Here is a 15,880-nt window from a genome sequence, read left to right as displayed (position 1 = left end):
GGAGCTATGATTGCACTCACTATTTATCTGAACAATCTAACCAAAAGGAATCTTTGTCAAACAAATGATGCTTGATTAGAAGCACTGATGACCAAAGAAACAACAAGCCACTCTCCAGGTACTGGTGCCTTTTCAATCTAACTCTATACAACAAATCTCGCCCCATCCTCCTTAAACCGATCGACTAATTGACACTTTTCTGAACCTCATCAACTCTCTGAAAGCCAGAAAGCTCAGCGACAAATGTGCTGGTTGGGCAGGAGGCTTATCCGGATAAACCTGTAATTCTGTCCAAACAACCCAATTAAAAATGCCTATGTTAGTGGATGCAACTTGTCTGGTTTACACAACTGTCTGGACACTGCATTGGTTATGTGTGCCTACACCCAGCTTAGCAAAATTTGGGTTGACTTTTAGAAGAAAATATACATTTTACTCAAATCCTCATGTTCCAAACTCTCTTCTGCCACTCCATACTGCCACTGACTCAGAGCATTTCTATGTGTCCAAAAGAACCCCAGCACCATTCCAAGAGGGGCATTTAAGATTCTGGCTGGAGGTGAAGAATATACAGTTGGTAGCATGGTTTCTGAATATCACCTCAACAAACAAGGCATGGCAGAATCAGGCTACAGAAGCGATTAGAAGGAGGGAAGCTAGCTAAATTCATTGTCAGGAATAAGAACAATTTTTAATTTGGGGAGAAATGCAACAAAATTAGTCACATCTGCTATTGTTTTCAGTACAGCTGCTCCAAGATGCAAGTGGCACTATTAGTAACAGCACAGGCGCTAGCCAAGGAGACTGGCATTTCTCTTGAATCGCCGTCCTGGGCATAAAAATAACACTTAAAAAATATGTGAACGAGGAGCAGGAGTAAGACATTAAGCCTCTCGAGCCTGTCCCGCCATTTAATAGGATCATGGTTGATCTGATAGTAACCTCAAATATGCATCTTACCTATCCCTGATAACCTATCATTCCCTTGCTTACCAGGAATCTATCCACCTCTGCCTTGAAAATATTCAAAGACTCTGCTTCCACCACCTTTTCAGGGAGAGAGTTCCAAAGACACACAACACTCACAGAATTTTTTCCGCCTCATCTCCATTTTAAATGGATGACCCCTTATTTTTTAAACAGTGGCCCCCTAGTTCTAGATTATCCCACATGAGGAAACATCGGGGGGGCGATTCTCCGAGCCCCGCACTGGGCTGTGGGGGGGGGGGGGGGGGGGTGCTCCGATGGGGATCGGCGCATGCGCGGGTTGGCGCAGCACCCTTTTGGCACCGGGAAGGGAGGCTGGAGCGGCGTGAACTGCTCCAGCGCCGTGCTGGCCCCCTGTGGGGGACAGAATCGGTCGTCCCCGTGTCCGTTTCGCGCCGTCGTGAAACGCGGCGGCATTCACGACGGCACGGACACTTCTCCATTTTGGAGAATCGCCCCCATCCTCTCCACAATCCACCGTGTCAATATCCCTCAAGATCTTATACGTTTGGTAAGGAATTGTTGTAAGTAAAGGGTACTCCCCTACAATTTCTTTCCCCTTTAGACACACTTGCACTCTGCTATTTCAAAGCAGGCCATCTTTCAAAGCTTAGCATGCAGCAGCAATACAAATGAGGACAAAAGGGGAGAAGATGGAGTTATAGAAGTATATGTAGGACAAGATACAAACTAAAATGTTTTATAAAGCAAGAACACGTTGAAGGGATCAAATTATCTCATGCACAGAACAACGGAGCTCAATTGGTTTATCACGATCATCTATACTTCAGATGCACTAATTCTTAAAACAGTGTACTTATTTTATGAAATGAACAATGGTGCTACATATATATATATACACACACACATTTAAGAAACACTTGCATTTATATAGCACTTTTCATGACTATCAGATGTCTCTAAGCACTTTTATAATCAATGAAGTACTTTTGAAATGTAGTCACTGTAATTTTGTTTTTCTTTTCTTCATAAATTTAAAGTACCCAATTTATTTTTTCCAATTAAGGGGCAATTTAGCGTGGCAAATCCACCTACCCTGCACATCTTTTGGGTTGTGGGGGTGAAACCCACGCAAACACGGGGAGAATGTGCAAACTCCACACGGACAGTGACCCAGAGCCGCAATCGAACCTGGGACCTCGGCGCCGTGAGTGTTAACCACGGCGCCACCGTGCTGCCAGTCACTGTCATGAATAAGGAAACGCGGCAGCCAAGTTGTGCGCAGCAGGTTCCCACAAACAACACAATGATAATGACCAGATAATCTGTTCCTATGATTTAGGGTCAAGTCGTGCCAGGGCACAAGGGACAACTCCCCTGCTTTCCTTCAAAGTAGTGTCATGGGAGCCATCTGAATGTAATCAGATAGTCACAGTGTCAAATAATCCAGGTCCAATGGTCACAGAACTGGTCAGACGGTTCCTGCAAGCAAATGACATATGAAGATGGTGTCACAGACAGAGCAGCCGCCATGATGGTCAGCCATGGGCAGCAGGCAGCCTGACAGCTGTTAAAGCAAAAAAAACTTTAAATTAAAATAATAATTAACTGTACGTTACAGCAAAAGTATATTGATTGTGATGGGACACTGTTCTTCATTTGTTATGAGAAGCAGCAGAAACAACATATGTTATACTATCAAAGCTGTTTGGGTTAAGTTTTTGCCAGATGTGGTCAGCTATTCTTGAATGCGGTTTACTGCCCTCTACTGAAAACACTTGGTCCAAAACTATAATTTCTACTGTTTGCAAATTTGTCAATGGGAGAGAAAGAGAAATCACTGCAGATAACTGTCCATTTACTGTAGGGAAACACTTGCATATTCATAAAATGAAGAAAGCCTTTGCATCTAATTAGTTTTAAAATCCACTTTGTTTTCAATGAACGATCCTGCAGTTCAAGAATTTTTATCTTAACTTTTTAAGTATTTACCTCCATTTGATAATGTAATTCTTCCACAGTTTTTGAATAAAATGGTTCAATAGACAATAATCTTCTATAATTAATAGCTAGAATAATTATCACCAGTGTATTTGCCAGTAATCAGCTCCTGGGGAACAAATAAAAATCCAGGAACACAGTATCATTAAGTCAAGCTAGTGTTCAGCTCCTATATAATTATTATTTCCATTATTACCTTTTAATGTACATCTCTAGTGAACTCAGCACACCTAACATACAATTAATTTTAAAAACATTAACAGGTTTTAGAAAAGCTAGTCTACTTTTAATTCAGAGCACTTAATTCAACTTATCTGAATTCTTTTTAGCACACAGTTCTCAATCGGTATAATCATTGCTTAATTCAACTTTGATTGTTACAAGTTTTTTTAGTACAAAGAAGCAACTTTACATCATCAGGATTGTCAGTCTACATTGTTATAAAAATGACAAAATGTCTTCCAACAGGTTGAAAGCAGCAACTCAGACTTGCTGTTTTGTTGACTTTTATAAAGCAATCAAGTAGTGCTCCTGTGGTTTAAAATGCTGTCAGAACTGCTGAAGTAAATTATTGTCTTGTAACATTGCCAGTCATTGGTTTCTCATTTACAGTTCAAGTTGTATGCAATCTTTACAAATTCACCATTTGTGACCTATTTTTGTCACAGATTAATAATGTACTTATTGTACAAGAAACCTGATCGTGAATGGGATCAGAGTCAGAATTGGTAGAAACGAGGTAGAATGAGGATCATCTTATAAACGCGTTAGATGTCATTACCATGCTGTCAATAAATTAAACGTTCAGGCTCCACGCCCAACGGCAATCATCCTCAGCTCTCTTATGTCCTGAGGGTTCCTTAGACTGAATTTGTGAGGGCTGCAATTTTAAAATCATACCATTTTACTTAACAATAAAAACTTAGGTTTGTGGAAAAATGGTCCAATTTTATTTATTTCTTAATGAGTAGAGTAGATATTCATAAAGAAAACCTTCATACCTCATATTCAAAACCATCACCCAGAGTGCCCACATCTATGTGCAGGTTTTTCAGGAGCTGAGCAGTATCAGGAGCACTCTGTGGAAGAAAAAATGATTTGTACAATATTAATCATTAACTCGCAAGTCCTCAAAGACCCTTTCTACCCCCTGTCCCCACTGCTTAACAAGCTGCCAGAAATTCCATACCAACGCCATGTCCAAGCAGAGATTTACATTACATTTATCAGAGTTCCTATTAAACTATAATGTCTTTGTTGAGTGAAATATGCCATCAAACGGTGTATCAGGTGAAGTAAGTGCTCTCTGGTGCAATAACAAAGATAAGGAACTAAGCAGTAACAGTCAAATCACTTTTTCATGAAATCAGCAGCACAGATGCTATTTTTGTCGACAAATGCCATCTTAAGGCCTATCAACCCATACCGCATAAATAATATATACGATATTAATATTCAGAATCATGCAACAATCCAATTTTCATAAGAGCTGCCTGATCAAGGTTCTTGTTGTCACATGGTTCAATGGCAAAATGAATAAAGACCGACTGTCTATGTGTGGCACAGAACCTAACTCTGGGTTTTCTTAGATTGCTAGTTATTTTCAACAATTTTTCAAAAGAAGACAGATGAGAATAGAGCAATGGCTTTTAATTTTTTTCATGTGGTCGGCTCCTTCCAAAGACTCACATATTCCCAGGCAGCTCTTGCAAATATTGGCAGGTGGAAAAGAGTATTGCTATACAAAGGATAGGTTTAGAAACTTTCAATTCACATTTAATAATATAAATATGTTGATAAATCAACGAATCAAGGAAAAAACGCTGAAGAAAGATTGAACACAGAATTTTGAAGGCATTTTGCTAACATGCAGTGTCAGTCATATGACCTTCCTGGGAACCCCACGGAGACCCTATTGGGGACAAAGGTTATAGTTTGACCGCCAGCTTCTATGTAACCACTAAATCTGACCTGTTTTTTTAAAAAAGCACTATATTGGCAAAGCTGCACCTTGTACCCATCCTGGATTGCCTGCGTGACAGTGGTCCTTTCCATGGGTAAATTGGTTTTAAAACTGGTTTGGCCACTTCATATGGCATTAATAATCATCTACACAATGTAGAACTCGAGTCATATGTAGTTTTTCAGTGTTTTTTCCTTGATTCGTTTTTATCAACATATTTATATTATTAAATGTGAATTGAAAGTTTCTAAACCTATCAGCTTGGATAGGGGTGGTGGGCTCCCTTCCCTGAAGCACTCGATGAAAGAGCTGGGCTTTTTAATGGCATTCTAGTCACTTCCATGGTGATTGTTTTGCGGCAGTTCATTAATTACCTGATTCATACAATTTAAATTGTTATAATCTCAAGGGAGGCCATTAACGTTAAGAAATAGAAATTCAACTTCTTTTGATAAACTTTTCAGTTATTTTCTCAAAGAACCACACCACAAGGTTTCACCGTTTAAACAAAAACTTTTACTGTACAAGAATTAAGCAAAGCAAGTACAACGAATTTAACACAAAAGTTTGCAAATCCTTATTCTTCAAACCAGAAAATCTAACAGACCACTACCTGTTCTGTTTTTAATTCCACTCAATAGTTTTGGCACTTAGACTTATAGAGCTCTCTCCCGCTCTGCGTGGATCACGCTGCAGATCTCAACCACCAGCTTTACTATGTAGATCTGACAATTTGAAATTCCTGAGGAATTTTGGTTGAGGTGATCTTATTGAAACATACCCGATCCTGAGGGGAATTGATGGGATGGATGCTGATAGAGGACGATCCCCCCTGAGGGAAAGTCTAGGGCCTACAGTTCAAAAATTAGGGCCAGAATTATCATGCCGTTGGAATTCTATCTTCCCACTGGTAGCGCACCCCCACCCGCAGGTTTCCTGGTGTGGGTTGGCTTCAATGGGAAATCCCATTGTCAAGCGGTGGGAGTATAGAATCCCAGCACCAGCGAACAGCACGCCACCGAGAAACACATGGCTGGGGGACTGGAGAATCTAGCCTTCGAAGTCTCCCATTTATGACTGGAGACAAGGAGTACTGCTTTCTCCCACAGGATGATTAGTCTGTGGAATTCTCTTTCCCAAAGAACACTGAATATATTAAAGGCGGAATTAGATATATTTTTGTTCGAAAAGGAAATCAAGGGTTGTGGAAGGCATTATTAGGCAGAGTTAAGGCCCGAGAGTCCTTATCGAGGGATCAATCAGATCAGCCATGATCGTATCAAATGGTGGACCAGGCTCGAGAGATTAAATGGTCAACTCCTGCGTTTTATTCTTCTGCTCTTGTGTGACATTTAATTCAGAGACTGGGCGCCACTCGTAATTTCTGCATCGTGACTTCAATGTAGGAAATACCCCGGTTCCTAAAGGCCTCTATGCTTCTTGTCCTGGCTGCCAGAAGATACACCATTGCCTTCCCACAGCTTTCCAAGCTGACTTCTCTTTCAGTGAGAAAAACACACAGTTAAACGCAAAACTAAAGACTGCTGCCCTACAATATATCCCCACAGCAATGTGGAGCACCTGATATGTCCCAGATATAAATTTCAATTAATTGACTTTGATTTTGAACTGGTCCATGGTCTGGAAAATATATAGATACTTTACCTGATTCTTCTAAACCTTTCTTTGATCAAGGACCCAGATGAATAAATTGAACTCCTTATGAAGACAACTGTGGAAATTTGAGGCGGGATTCTCCAAGCCCCCGCCGGGTCGGAGAACACCCGGGGGGCGGCGCGAATCCCGCCCCGCCGCCGGGTGCCGTATTCTCCGGCGGTGTTTTTTGGGTGAGGGCGGGACTCACGCCACGCCAGTCGGGGGCTGTTGGCAGCATCCACCCCCCCACCCCCCGGCGATTCTCCGGGCCCCGATGGGCCAAGCGGCCGTCCGTTTTTGACCAGTCCTGCCGGCGTGAATCACTCAACTAACGTACCGGCGGGACCTGGCAGGTAAGCCGGCTGGGGCGATCCTCGGGGGTGCGGGGGAATCCGACCCTGGGGGGGCCCCCACGGTGGCCAGGCCCGCGATCGGGTCCCACCGATCTGCGGGCGGGCTAGTTCCGTGAGGGCACTTCTTCCTTCTGCGCCGGCCCCTGTAGGCCTCCGCCATGGCCGGCGCAGAGCAGAGAACCCCCGTGCATGCGCCAAAATACGCCAGCTGGTCTGCGCATGCGCGAGATCACACCGGCGCTTCGGCGCATGCACAAACTCGCCCGTCCCTTTGGCGCGGGATGGAGCGGCGCCAATCCCTCCGGCGTCCACCCCGAAAGTGCGGAGAATTGCGCACTTTCGGGGGCTGTTGACGCCAGAGTGGTTGGCGCCGATTCTCCCGCCAGCGTGGGGACTTAGTCCCCAGAAGGGAGAAACCCGGCCCTCTTCTCTGCCAAGACTCAAAAGGGGTTATCCATTGTTTAGTGTTTTCACACTTCCATTTTTGATCTCTTTAAGTAAAAATGGACTATCCCTTGAATGATAATAATCATGGAGACATTTACGAATTTTTCGAAGTCAGCTTTTTTCCGCCTATCCTACATTTAAAAATTCAATTCTCAAAACTACAAATTACATCCCTAAAACATATGAATCATGAAATTACATATTCATAACATATTGCACAGCTTGCCATTGTGTGATGGCAATCCCGTTCCGTATCATAACTACTGAACTTCCATATCTACCTTCTCTCCACTTAGGTCCTCATCATCGTCACTGAAGTCTGCTAGGTTCATGGATATCTTCCCTTCGTGCTTTTCTCCCAAAAGAGTTGATGTGAGGCCGCCCGTTTTAGGGATCTTTCAAGAAAGCAAATGGTTATTAAACATGTAACAACTTGCTGAAATATAAGGAACAAAGAACAGTACAGCACAGGAACAGGCCCATCGGCCCTGCAAGCCTGCACTGATCATGATGCCTGTCTAAACTAAAACCTTCTGCACTTCCGGGGTCCGTACCCCTCTACTCCCAGCCTATTCATTCATTCGTCAAGATGCCTCTTAAGTATCGTTATCATATCTGCTTCCACCACCTCCCCCGGCAGCGCGTTCAAGGCACTCGTCACCATTTGTGTAAATAAACTTGCCTCGCACATCTCCTCTAAACTGTTCCCCTCGCACCTTAAATCTATGTCCCCTAGTAATTGACTTTTCCATCTTGGGAAAAAGATTCTGACTATCCACTTTGTACATGCCACTCTTAGTTTGTAGACCTCTATCAGGTCATCCCTCAACCTCCTTCAATCCAGTGAAAACAATCTGAGTTTATCCAATTTCTTCTCATAGCTAATACTCTCCAAATCAGGCAACATCCTGGTAAACCTCTTCTGTACCCTCGCCAAAGCATCCACATCCTTCTGGTAGTGTGGCGACCAGAATCGTACGCAATATTCCAAATGTGGCCTAACTAAGGTTCTGTACAGCTGCAGCATGACTTGCTAATTTTTATACTCAATGCCCCTACCGGTGAAGGGCAGCTTGCCTTCTTGACAACCTTATCCAGCTGCGTTGCCACTTGCAGTGATCTGTGGACCTGTATGCCCCGATCTCTGTGCCTGTCAATACTCCTAAGGGTTCTGCCATTTACTGTAGAATTCCCATCTGTATTTGGCCTTCCAGAATGTATTACCTCACATTTGTCCGGATTAAACTCCATCTGCCATTTCTCTACCCAAGTCTCCAACTGATCTCTATCTTTTGACGATCCTCCTCACTATCCACAACTCCACAAATCCGTGTGTCGTCCGCAAACTTACTAATCAGACCAGCTACATTTTCCACCAAAACATTTATATATACTACGAACAACAAAGGTCCCTGCGGAACACCACTAGTCACAGCCTTCCATTAAGAAAAACATCCTTCCGCCGCTACCCACTGTCTTCTATGAACGAGTCAGTTCTGTATCCATCTTGCCAGCTCACCTCTGATCCCATGTGACTTCACCTTTTGTACCAGAAAATAAGTTACATTTACATTCAAAACATGTAAATTCACATCTGGTGGCAGCGTCGGCCCTGTAGTTCTTTGTACTGAAACTATACCAATCATATATTTAGGAGAGTGTGACTAAGTGGAAATCCAGAGGTGAGGAACAATAGCAGTGTCAGCAGTCTTGGCATTTCTGCTGAATATTTCATAAAATAGCAACAGAAACGCCAGCAGCAAATTGGAGGCCTCCCATCTCCAGAAGCCATTTGTTGTTTCTCATATTGAGCAGATCATTTTAGAACGTCTTCAGCTGCGTCACCAGGATTTCACTTTAAGCGTAATGGCCAGTGTCTGAAATGCTTGTACTATGCACACTTCATACAGTTCTGCTGGAGAAAAATGCTCTTTGGCCCATTTGATCTCAAACCTTCCAATTTAATAATCTGATCACATTTCCATTTCAGCATCCAGATGTTTATTCAGTAAATGCAGCATCTTGGTCACAACCACACTTGCAATCTGCGCAAAGAAAAAAAAACTGCCTGGTGTTTTCCCTAAACGTTTTTTTTTAATTAAGGGACAGTTTAGTGTAGCCAATCCACCTACCCTGCACATCTTTTTGGGTTGTGGGGGTGAGACCCATGCAGACACGGGGAGAATGTGCAAACTCCACACGACAGTGACCCGGGGCCGGGATCGACCCATGTCCTCAGCGTTGTGCGGCAGCAGTGCTAACCACTGTGCTACCGCGCTGCCCGTTTTCCCTAAACGTGACCTTGACCTTCACAAGCTTGATGTTGACCATCTAAGGAAACCTAAATCAACAGTACGTATCACGGTTTAGTGTACCATTTCCATTGCGTCTCTTCATTCAGCTTTCTCACACGGTAGGATTCCACAACCGATGCAAGGACCCCTGATGTGATCATTAATATTTAGAACTTAAATAAGAATATACTAATTTTAAAAAATGGAACTGTGATCAGATTATTAAATTGGAAGGGTCGAGGTCAAATGGACAATGTTAATGAAGAAGGTGAATATCTGAGCCATGTTGAGCATGAAAGTCTACTCCCTTCTTGGTGCTGAGATAGTGAGCCTCACTTGAATGGCTTGCTATAATAAGCCTCCAAGATAGATCAGGTCAAATCAGCAAGGATTCTATTTTCAATATCCTGGAAGATGCATATTGTGTAAAATATCTGCTAATGCTCAATGTCCAACCTCATACATGAATGGGCCATAAGGAGCTATCTGAATGTGACTGGCACCTGAGAGAGTGCCTGCACAATTAGGGAATAGGAGAATGTTAACAGGGTAATGGAAGGAAATTTAATATAAAACAGAAATGGATAAAACCAAGACTGCAACCACTTGGTTTTGAGATGCAGTCCTGACCTTCCAACTATTTTTCATCCATTACCAGGCTGAAACGAAAAAAGATGGGGCTAGTACATTTAATGTTTAATCATTCATCTGCTGGATTCTTGTCTTATTATGGGTACATGCATAGTCAATTACGAGTTGAAATTATGGGGGTGAAATAAATTCAGCTTTTTGTATAAACCAAAGTTCCTATTACCCTGAAAGTGTTAGAGCTTCCTAGAGAACTCTTCATTAGTCCCGCAGTGGTTCCAGATGTATTGGCCAATGAACCATAGAGTGTACTAGCTGGGACCTCTCCAAGGCCACGTAAGGGAGCAAGGCCTCCTTGAGGTGCCTGGACAAGAGTTTGTGGTAAACCCTGTACCTGAGAAAGACAGAGATAAAAACATGGGTTTCACAATGTTATCACAATTTTAAAAGCAAAGATTTGACCCGCTGTTACTTATAGAACAGTTTATTTTGTGCCAAACATGTATTGACGTGAGAATGTTATTAAAAGAAATAAATCCTCCACTTATTTCTCAGTCAATGTAGCAAAGCAGGATGCCATTTGGCCCAGCAAGTCCATGCCAAAACTTCAATTGAAGATTTGTGTTAAACCTGCAAAAACTAATTTTCACTCTTTTCTTGAAATTTCTCCCACCTTTGCATGAAGGTGCTAACTTTAGCTGGGATACAATTCTAAGTGCACAGGCCAACTTCCAAGACCCCATCCAATGCCCATTATTTAAAGGGTGCAGACAGTGGACGTTAGAAGGTTATTCAACCATATGGAGAAATCCGAGCAGAGCCTGATCCTGCCTTTAAAGGTGCATTTATACTGCACCTTCAGCACTGATGTAGAATTCTGAAACTGGGTTCTGGTCTGGTCTGAGGGCTGAGTGGGAAATCTCCAGAGCACGCTGTGTCAGATTGCTTGGAATGTCACTGCATGAGATAACAATGCCAGCGTGGCATCAAATCAAGCCCAAGAGTGCTTGAGGAATATGTTGGATCTTCTGGAAACCAAAGCTACCCATTGATTATCTATGATGTGGAGATGCCGGCGTTGGACTGGGGTGAGCACAGTACGAAGTCTTACAACACCAGGTTAAAGTCCAACAGGTTTGTTTCGATGTCACTAGCTTTCGGAGCACTGCTCCTTCCTCAGGTGAATGAAGAGGTCTGTTCCAGAAACACATATATAGACAAATTCAAAGATGCCAAACAATGCTAGGAATGCGGGCATTAGCAGGTGATTAAATCTTTACAGATCCAGAGATGGGGTAACCCCAGGTTAAAGAGGTGTGAATTGCCTCAAGCCAGGACAGTTGGTAGGATTTCACAGGCCAGATGGTGGGGGATGAATGTAATGTGACATGAATCCCAGGTCCCGGTTGAGGCCGCACTCATGTGTGCGGAACTTGGCTATAAGTTTCTGCTCGGCGATTCTGCGTTGTCGCGGGTCCTGAAGGCCCCCTTGGAGAACGCTTACCCGGAGATCAGAGGCTGAATGCCCTTGACTGCTGAAGTGTTCCCCGACTGGAAGGGAACATTCCTGCCTGGTGATTGTTGCGCGATGTCCGTTCATTCGTTGTCGCAGCGTCTGCATGGTCTCGCCAATGTACCACGCTTCGGGACATCCTTTCCTGCAGCGCATGAGGTAGACAACGTTGGACAACTCGGCCAACGTTGTCTACCTCATACGCTGCAGGAAAGGATGTCCCGAAGCGTGGTACATTGGCGAGACCATGCAGACGCTGCGACAACGAATGAACGGACATCGCGCAACAATCACCAGGCAGGAATGTTCCCTTCCAGTCGGGGAACACTTCAGCAGTCAAGGGCATTCAGCCTCTGATCTCCGGGTAAGCGTTCTCCAAGGCGGCCTTCAGGACCCGCGACAACGCAGAATCGCCGAGCAGAAACTTATAGCCAAGTTCCGCACACATGAGTGCGGCCTCAACCAGGACCTGGGATTCATGTCACATTACATTCATCCCCCACCATCTGGCCTGTGAAATCCTACCAACTGTCCCGGCTTGAGACAATTCACACCTCTTTAACCTGGGGTTACCCCATCTCTGGATCTGTAAAGATTTAATCACCTGCTAATGCCCGCATTCCTAGCATTGTTTGGCATCTTTGAATTTGTCTATATATGTGTTACTGGAACAGACCTCTTCATTCACCTGAGGAAGGAGCAGTGCTCCGAAAGCTAGTGACATCGAAACAAACCTGTTGGACTTTAACCTGGTGTTGTAAGACTTCGTATTGATTATCTAGTTAGTGTTTGCACATTCCTGCCCACACACTTGACATACTTAAAATTCAACTTCCAGAATTGGAACTCTGTACATTATTACAAGCACAAAAAGAGGTCTATGCTGATAGATACATAAGGTGGGCTGGCTGCAAATGTGTGTACCCATCAATCCATGATCAGGAACAATAATATAGTGAGAAAATCCAAATGTTAGTTAATTTGTTCTCTCCACTAACTTGTGGAGTGTTTCCAATATTTTCTGCTGTTGTTTTGGATTACTGGCATGTTCAATTATTTTTTAACAAACTTTTGATTATGAAATGGAGAAGGAAGAATTGAAGGCCATGTATAAAAAACGGGCTGGATTCTCTGTTCTGAAGACAAACTTGCTGTCACCGGTGTAGAATTGCAGGAATTGTGCACTCCCACTAGGAGCGCCGGCCAGGAAAGATCCATGGCGTGCAAATAAGCCAACATGCTGCCCATGTGCAGCCCACCTGATTCCCAGCCCCGCTGGCATCGGATTCATTGGGGTTGGGATTCTCGTTCAGAACCTGACAAGCTGGAGCAACTTTTAAGAACCCCACTCAGCACAGACTGTCATACCAGCCAAGAAAATGGCAGCTAAAAGACCTGCTCCAAGGTTCCTGGAGTCGGAGAGCGACCAAATGCTGGACACCGCCGAGGAGAGGAGGGACACCTTCTTCCCAAGGGTGGGGCAGAGATTCAACCACCCCCTTCTGAACAAGACCCGGTGAGGGGTTCGCTGTGGGCAATGGGGGTTACCCACTGAGGTCATGGCTAATGGCGCCTGTGGGGAAGCCCCAGACCAAAGCAGAGAACAATGCCATTACAGCAACCGGGAGTGTCATTGAGTGGTACATCGGTATGCTCATGGTGTGCTTTTGGTGCCTGGACCGCTCTGGTGGGGTGCTCCAATATAGCACCTGGAGGGACTCCAGCATTGTGGTGGCCTGATGCGTACTTTATAACTTCGCACAGCAGCGGGGCGACATTCTGAGGAAGAGGAGGAAGAACGGCAGGCCTCATTTGATGAGGAGGATGAGGATGGTCTCCAGGAAGACCTCGGCCTGGAGCCCTGGCTGGCTGCCTAACATGTGATCTAGGGCCGCCTCACACTGGTCATGGGAACCATCTCCCGCCCACAAGCCGCTGCACACCCACCCCGTCTCCGGCCCACCCAGCCCTCCGCACACCCAGCCCAGCCCATCCTTCACACCTGTGAGACAGAGGTTAGAGGCAGATTGAACTGCTGGTGCAAAAATGTTTTGTTTTAATAAATTTAAAGTACCCAATATTTATTTTTCTAATTAAGGGGCAATGTGGCCAATCCACCTAACCTCCACATCTTTGGGTTGTGGGGGTGGGACCCACACAGGCACTGGGCGAATGTGCAAACTCCACACAGACAGTTACCTGTGGCCGGGTCTGGTTGGGGGGGCAATGCCTGTGTGGTGCGCGTTGCTCTCTGGCGGGGGACCAGAGCATCAGAACGGGATTCCCGCCCAGCACCAATCGATTTTTCGGCTGACACTCCATTCTCCGCCGTATCGGGAAACGGTGTTAGTGATAGGCTCTATGGGGATCGGGCAATGGAGAATCCAGCCGAACAGTGTTTTTCCAGTGTGTTGTTCCAGAATGTTCACTTATGCAACAGATCAATGGTCTCAATTTCTAATCTTTGCAAATGTTAATCTACTAATTGATCATCTAAATGGGTCACTTCAACACCTCATTATTCACAAACTGATAGTCAAATATGTTTGCATAAACTTCTTTAATGATGTTTCAGATCTGCACTTTTTTCCCCCTTTGGTCCCCACAGTAATGGCATTTCCTTCTTCCCCCGCGTCCAGATCATCATAATTCCCATTATTGACAGAAAGAAGGGTGATACGGAGCTATACTGACTATTCTGCTTCAAACGCCTCTCCAAGTCGACACAAAAAGGATTTTCATGCTGCACCTTTGTGGAGAAACCACAGGCCTCACCTCATAGCCCAATGGATATCTAGATTTTATGAGAATAATTCCATTACGTGATTACAAACCAAATATACTGCTCGATTTGCCCACCACATTGGAACATCAATTTGCTAACTCAGTGCTCGCCAATTTGCTCCTATGCATGCCCCCCTTCCCCAAAGGTATTAGCTTCTTGCTGAGATATCCTGCCAATTGCACCAATTATCATTTGGTACCTTGCATCAATGACAATTCTTCATGTGAAATCATGATGGCAAGAAACAGCAGGCTGTTCAAACATAGGAAAAAGGGGAATCAGAACTAAACCTGATCATGCTTTTATCTGACATACCTCCATGTGCATTTCTGGCAGTGCTCACCGGATGGCAGGCAGCAGCAGAATTGCTCTTCAATTTCCCTCTCCCTAATCTGGAGGTACTGATCCTAACGACAGCATTTACTCCCCCATTGCTGCCTCAGTACAGACAGGGACTGAGGCTTTTGTGGTCTGTGTGGCTCAGCTATAACTGGGGGACCTAAAGTACTATTTTCCATTTTTTAAAAGTATTCCTCACACGTGTATAACCTAGATAAATGCATGTAAATTTAGAGAAGGATGGAGTTAGAAGGTTTGATCATTAATTAAAAGTGTGAGCAATGTATTACTCAGCTGCAGACTCAATCCATTAAAATACTGCAGTACAGTATTTTGTGTGGCAGACTTTCTGAAATTTGTTTTGAATATTTTACACACGTGTAATTTTCTATTAATTTAGAAAATATTAAGTAATCTGCACATTAGGACATGATTATGAGTCGGCTAAATGAAGCTGGACATTGAGGTTGGCATAGCAACTGCTGCAGTGGAAAACCACCAGCTCAAAATACATCTCCCTCAAACAATAAAGAGTGACTTCATTTATTTCTCGAAGTAGTGTTGGTGCAGAATTAAATATGTGGAAGTTCAACCTCTGATTGGAGTTAGGAGTCTTCAGATGGGAGGTGGCAATTGAGATCGGAGGAGCAGCCTCATTCCTTTTGAGTTTGTGGGGAATAACACTGGCAGTCAGCTATCACATCTACAAAGTGCAGAGCTGGAGAAGCCACGATCAGGTTTTGCTATCGTGCCTTCAAGGGTGGAATTGTTCAGCAGCATTCATTGCCTGGGCTTACATACGAAAATAAAAGGCAGCTTGGGTGAGAATCAGGGATCATCAGCTCTTTAAAGGGTGAAAGAGGGAAAACATGAAGTACAAAGCGGAAATGATTTATAGAATCATAGAAACCTATAACACAAAAGGAGGCCGTTCAACCTATTGTATTCATTCCTACTCCGCCTAATCCCCACCTCACTACACTAGGTGCCCTG

General features: G+C 44.1%; 1 protein-coding gene across 6 annotated transcripts in view; it reads right to left on the bottom strand.

The window, feature by feature from the left end:
* Positions 1-15,880, bottom strand: part of LOC140398169 (centrosomal protein of 164 kDa-like) — a 321,180-nt gene that overhangs the window by 174,436 nt on the left and 130,864 nt on the right. For all 6 annotated transcript variants that reach the window (XM_072486508.1, XM_072486509.1, XM_072486510.1 and 3 more), the window contains 3 exons: positions 10,477-10,644; positions 7,650-7,763; positions 3,951-4,028 (listed from right to left, as the gene is read on the bottom strand). In XM_072486508.1, the coding sequence (XP_072342609.1) occupies positions 3,951-4,028; positions 7,650-7,763; positions 10,477-10,644 (360 nt within the window). The remainder of the gene's footprint in view (positions 1-3,950; positions 4,029-7,649; positions 7,764-10,476; positions 10,645-15,880) is intronic.

The sequence above is a fragment of the Scyliorhinus torazame genome, chromosome 21 (assembly GCF_047496885.1).
Source record: "Scyliorhinus torazame isolate Kashiwa2021f chromosome 21, sScyTor2.1, whole genome shotgun sequence".
NCBI classification, from domain to species: domain Eukaryota; kingdom Metazoa; phylum Chordata; class Chondrichthyes; order Carcharhiniformes; family Scyliorhinidae; genus Scyliorhinus; species Scyliorhinus torazame.
This window is presented reverse-complemented; position numbering and strand designations above follow the sequence as displayed.